This window comes from Euprymna scolopes, chromosome 11 (genome assembly GCF_053919585.1).
Source record: "Euprymna scolopes isolate OS-2025 chromosome 11, ASM5391958v1, whole genome shotgun sequence".
In the NCBI taxonomy this organism is placed as follows: domain Eukaryota; kingdom Metazoa; phylum Mollusca; class Cephalopoda; order Sepiida; family Sepiolidae; genus Euprymna; species Euprymna scolopes.
In genome coordinates this window covers 65410981-65416980 of record NC_136492.1, presented here as the reverse complement: position 1 = coordinate 65416980, position 6000 = coordinate 65410981, and the positions used below count along the sequence as shown (strand labels likewise).

General features: G+C 30.9%; 1 protein-coding gene across 23 annotated transcripts in view; it reads right to left on the bottom strand.

The window, feature by feature from the left end:
* Positions 1 to 1023: 1023 nt before the first annotated feature.
* Positions 1024 to 6000, bottom strand: part of LOC145287890 (dedicator of cytokinesis protein 9-like) — a 718435-nt gene continuing 713458 nt past the window's right edge. For 19 of the 23 annotated variants that reach the window (XM_080135812.1, XM_080135824.1, XM_080135828.1 and 16 more), the window contains one exon: positions 1636 to 1820. In XM_080135812.1, coding sequence (XP_079991938.1) covers positions 1722 to 1820 — 99 coding nt within the window. In that variant the 3' untranslated portion in view covers positions 1636 to 1721. Of the gene's footprint in view, positions 1821 to 6000 lie in introns of all 23 variants that reach the window. The other 4 variants (XM_080135819.1, XM_080135816.1, XM_080135818.1 and 1 more) reach the window with 1 other exon arrangement.

Here is a 6000-nt window from a genome sequence, read left to right as displayed (position 1 = left end):
TTTGGAAATTTCTAGGAGTCAAAATTCTTTGGAAATTTCTAGGAGTCAAAATTCTTTGGAAATTTCTAGGAGTCAAAATTCTTTGGAAATTTCTAGGAGTCAAAATTCTTTGGAAATTTCTAGGAGTCAAAATTCTTTGGAAATTTCTAGGAGTCAAAATTCTTTGGAAATTTCTAGGAGTCAAAATTCTTTGGAAATTTCTAGGAGTCAAAATTCTTTGGAAATTTCTAGGAGTCAAAATTCTTTGGAAATTTCTAGGAGTCAAAATTCTTTGGAAATTTCTAGGAGTCAAAATTCTTTGGAAATTTCTAGGAGTCAAAATTCTTTGGAAATTTCTAGGAGTCAAAATTCTTTGGAAATTTCTAGGAGTCAAAATTCTTTGGAAAATTCTAGGAGTCAAAATTCTTTGGAAAATTCTAGGAGTCAAAATTCTTTGGAAAATTCTAAGTGTCAAAATTCTTTGGAAAATTCTAAGTGTCAAAATTCTTTGGAAAATTCTCAGTGTCAAAATTCTTTGGAAAATTCTAGCAATTCAAGTTTGAGTAAAACCTTATACTTTCTGACTCTGCAACCTTAGTTAACATAATGTCTCAAATGTTTTGCTCTATGGCCTTCTTCAGGTGCCTTTTGTCAAACACGAGAATCATAATGATATTTGAACCCAACCCTTTATTCGAGCCCCAAAAGTAGACTGTTTTCATTTCATTCTTCAGGCCTTATCCTATACAATACATGATTGAGATGATGAAGATGTTCATTAAAGTGTGCAGGATATCTTGATCTTCTGAGTTCAACCTGGTCAAAGGCACCAAGAACATTTTATAAGTTAACAAGAGAATGAAATGCAAAAAGTTTAACCCAAAGAATCAAGATTCCATGATGGTTCTTGAATTTAAAACAATGCACATGAAAAAAAGCCAAGGAGACAAAATGGCCGAAACGTTGTGATGACAACAAGATAAAGAAACCAGTCTAAAAATTGCCATCTGCAAACTATAGACAAATAAAACAAAACAAAAAAACTTATTTAAAATCAAACAGTTTTCTGGAATGCAGAAAAATAATTTTCTTTCCAGTTTTTTTTTATTATTATTATTATTTGATCAATTCAATTGTTTAATTTGTCCATTTTTATTTAAAAATTGTTTATTTTTCTTTCTCTCATCCCTTTTTTTTCTTAAATTAAAAATTTGAAAAAGAAGAAAAAATAAGACAGGAGGGGTTGGTTGCAGTGGACATAGCAATTCATAGAGTTTATGAGATACAGGATTTTATATAATACCAGCAACTGACCCCTGACCTCAGCAGAAAAAAAAAAAAAAAAAATTAAAAAAAATTAAAACAAAGTGAGTGTGAAGGGAAGGGTGGGAGATTTTTTTTTAAAAAACGTTATTAGAACGATAATTGGGAAAGATTATATTGGTTGGGTCAATTGCAAGGTACAAAAAATATATATATATTAAAAAGTAAATAAAAAACGAATTATTTCATAAACTAAACAACACACAAAATCATTAATAAGAGATGAGAGAGATGGAAGCTTCCAAGTTTTTTTCTTCTCCATGCACCCCTGTTCCTACCCCTAATATGTACCCCTACCAACCCCCTAAAAAATTACACCCCCTCCTTCTTGAGTTTGTAGGTTTTGATTTGGTTTAGTTGAGATATTGTTTGGATCAGCGAGTTATTTTTTTTTGTTTGTTTTTTTTTGTGGGTGGGGGTTAAACTGAGCTGGTTCCAGATGCTGAGCTGAGGATGCTGACAATTGGCATGGAATGACGGTTTGGTAGACTTCCAGTCATATTACGTCCAAGGAGGAACTGAAAATAGAAAAACAGAAAACTGATCACAAACTTTAAGAAATAGGTATTTCTGTTGTCTGTTTCGGATCTCTTAATACCAAAACGCAATACCTATTGTCAACGATTGTTTGTATACATGTATTTGAACACAAGTCAGTATTATACCCATAACTAGGGTGATATTTTGAGTTCATATCTCACTGAAACGGTACTAGTGAATAACCGAATAAAAAAAAATGGAATAAGATTTGGATTGGCTTTGCCAATTCCAAAGATCACTCACAGATTGACACAAATAGTGTGAACGATTCATTGAAGATGTACATGATTTTCGAATGCTACAGCTGGTATGAAATACAAACAAGAACTCTATCAAATGTTATATTTTATGAACCAGTATCAATGAGGAATAAGAAAAAAATAACAGAAATGTAATAAGTAGAGAAAGCGAGATAGAGACAGATTATATATATATATATAAGTGAATGTGTCTGTTTGTGTCTGTGTACATTTCCCTATGCAATAATTGTCAATTTTCAGTCTACAGATTCGAAATTTGATATACAGGGTACTGAGATTTGGGAAAATCTTTGTAATCCTTTTTCGGCCAGAAATTTGGCTGTTAAGGGGTCAAAGTTCAATGATTTGACCTTTGAGAATTCTACCAAACTCTTCCGCCAATTTTGGGTATAAACCATTGAAATTTTAGATATAGGTTCCTTGGACATGGATCTAACTTAATGATTTGAGCCAAAAAAAAAAATAAATAAATAAATGTTAGAGTCATAATAGGGGTCAAAGTTAAAAAAAATTTGACCTCTGCAGTCTTTACCAAATTACTCAGACAAGTTCCGGTCTAAACATTTGAAATTTTACATAAAGGGAATTCAGAGATAGGGCAAGCTTTTTAATCAGTTTGGATAAAAAATTTGAGCTACCAATATATAAATGTATGTATGTATGTTTGCATGTCTGCCTAAAACTTTTGACAGAGGCGACGGATTTTACCAAGATCAGTATTGTTTTGAAGCTCAACCCTTCAGACGACAAATACCGAAAATTTGGCTAAAAACATTAATTTCTTCACCCTCAACTGGGCACTTTTCTACAGGGAGGGTCGCTTTTTTCGCCGATATTTTCAAAAGTCATCCCCTCTTTTCGATTGTCTAGCCTTAATTTAAACCTATGTCACTTCTGGTTTGGCGGTGGTCATAACAGTAAAGACATCAGGTTTTTCCCCCGTTCTTTTCCTCCTTCGCGTACGGGTTCGAGCCTGCCTACTACCACTTTTTTTTTTTTTTTGCTCAACACACACCTCCAAACACCCGGGCAACGCTGTGCTGAAATGCTAGTATATATATATATATATATATATATATATACAGAGAGAGAGAGAGAGAGAGAGAGAGGAGAGAAATCATATATATATATATATATATATATATAAAACAGCTATGTATAGACCGAATTTATTAATCATGGTGAATTAAAAAAATAAAAAGTGAAAAAGAAAATATGGAAATATAGCGAAAGAGGGGGGGGGCAAGTGGGAAAAAGAATTTTTATCTCATATTTTTTTCTTAATCGTTATTAACCTCGATTTTACGTCTGTTGAGCAATGTTCGAAACCGATCAGCTAGCTTTTTCACATTTTATTTTTTTAAATTTCTCATGATTAATACAATCGGTAACTATCATTAAATTCTGTACACCTATATATATATATATATATATATACACACACACACACACAAACACACAGATATAGAAAAGAGTGGAAAAGAAACAGGAGGAAAGAGCGAGAAAAAAGAGAAAACAAGGGTGAAAGAGAGGAAATAAGAGAAAATGAAAGAATGGGGAGAGAGAGAGAGAGGAAAAAAAGAGAAAGTTAACTATTCCTTTAGATTTATGTGGGATTCAAACTCGGATGTTATCAAAAAAACCTACTGCCTTAGTAATGTATACTCTGCCCATTCATTTTTAGTCAACCAATCACGTTTCTATTTGCAAGCAAACAGACAATATACCATAACTTGTTAATAGTAAAAGAAGATGTAGTATAAAAATAAAGAGAAATATATTGTCTTTTTTTTTTTTTTTTTTTTTTTTTTTGTGGGGAGGAATTATATTCAACACTGTTTTTCTTAACATTTTGTTATTGTTGATTTCTGGCCCTTTCCACCAATCATTTTATAAAGAGCCACTGTATTCATACCGAAACAAAGAGTTGTTTTCAAACTGGACTGATGCCTTTAATAAAAAATATAAAAAAATCTAAAACAATACAAACAACACTTTTTTTCAGGACAGGCAACTAAAAGAAAAACATACCCCAAAGAAAGCCGAAAACAAAACAAGCATGTGCTTACCGAAGACAGTCCATAACTGTCCAAATTACCAAGGCATTTAAATTTTTTTTGATTATCCAATAAAGCCCCAATTAATTAAAAAGAATAAAAAAGAAAAATCCTTCAAACATGCATAAGAAAATGCGTATGGACATGCACTAATTGAATGTTGGATGAGAAAAAAATGCAAGTTAATGTTTAGAACCAGAGCTTTTGACTCATACGAGAGAAGGAAAAGAAGCCAGTACATGACAGATTAAGTATCTCTAGATCAAGTTAAGAAAACGAAATATTGTCAGTTTTTTTTTTTAATTATTTTATGGCAGATCAACACTTAATGTGGAAACAATTTCGAAAACTTTTTCTTTCATTGTTTAAGTAAATACACATAATAGAAAAATACCCATCCGAAAACAGGTAAAATTAATTTTTTTAATAAAAAAAGGAGTTTTACATAACTTTTATGCCCTCATACAAAGATTAAAATAAGGATATAATGGATCAAATTCAACGCAAATCTAATATATTTGAATTTCTAAATGAGATGATGAATCCATACTATGGTTCATGAAAATACTTTAAAATACCATAAAGTTGAAATTTGGGAATATTTATTAACTGATATTTAATTGGAGTTATTTGAATTTTTTTAAGGACTTCTGCCTCCTTTGCATATAACTAAATAAATATAGCCCACATTATGCACTATCACACTTGGTAACTTTATTCCAAACTTTATAATGATTCATTAATTAGTTTAAGAGCGAATCCTATACATATAGACATACCTCGCTTTATAAGGAGATATATATATATATATATATATATATATATATATATATATATATATATATATATATATATATATATTATATATACATAATTAAAATATGTTTAAAGTATAACTCATAACCAATACATTTCGGGCTTAACCACAAATTTAAGAATATTCTTCAGGCACAAATTCATTTTGTGCAATTTTGAAATTGTTGAAAATTTTAACTTTGAAATTCAATTCTGGCTAGCTCATATTCAAATGTCTAGAGACATACTGAATAGAAGTGAACCTGTGATGATAGAATTTACCCTGAAACTGCAGTAAATTATATATATATATATATATATATATATATATATAATTTATATATATGTGTGTGTGTGTGTGTGTGTGTGTGTGTATATGTAAAATACATTTTTTTAAATATTAATAAATGTGGTGGTACACCAACAAACTCTAATACTGCCAATAAACATGTGCTAAATAAAAGTGGAAGGAGTAACGGTGCTGTGAACTCGGTGCCTTATGTTTGAATTTTGTTGAGGACATTGCATCACTTTCACGAATGCACCATTTTTATGTGCATTACATAAACAAGTATATTTTATGCATTAAACTGCTTCTTGTTGATGCTATTGTTTGCACAGATAATATTACTAAATAAACGATTAGCTGGAAATAATAATAAAAAAAGAAACAACAAGTGAAAAATGCGACTTGTACAGATGAAGAACCATACTTACTAACTGCCAACCCCAATGCTTGTGTGACATGGTTTTCTGTTCATTTTCATCTCTCCTTATTGTTACTTTAGTCATGTCGTCCCGACGATCGCCAAGGTAACACACACTGGTTTGCAAGTATCTCTACTTATATATAAAATGCACTTTGTGTGTGTGTTCATTCCCTATGGATTCTGAGACGACTAAGCCGAGTGTTTTAAAATTTCACACAAATGTACTTTTTGTGTCACAGAAAGATTGTATTGAAATGCCTCCATAAGTATTGAAAATCGTTAATCAAAAAACTCTGATTAAAGAAGAAACAGTCCAATTTTGACCAAAGCTAGCCC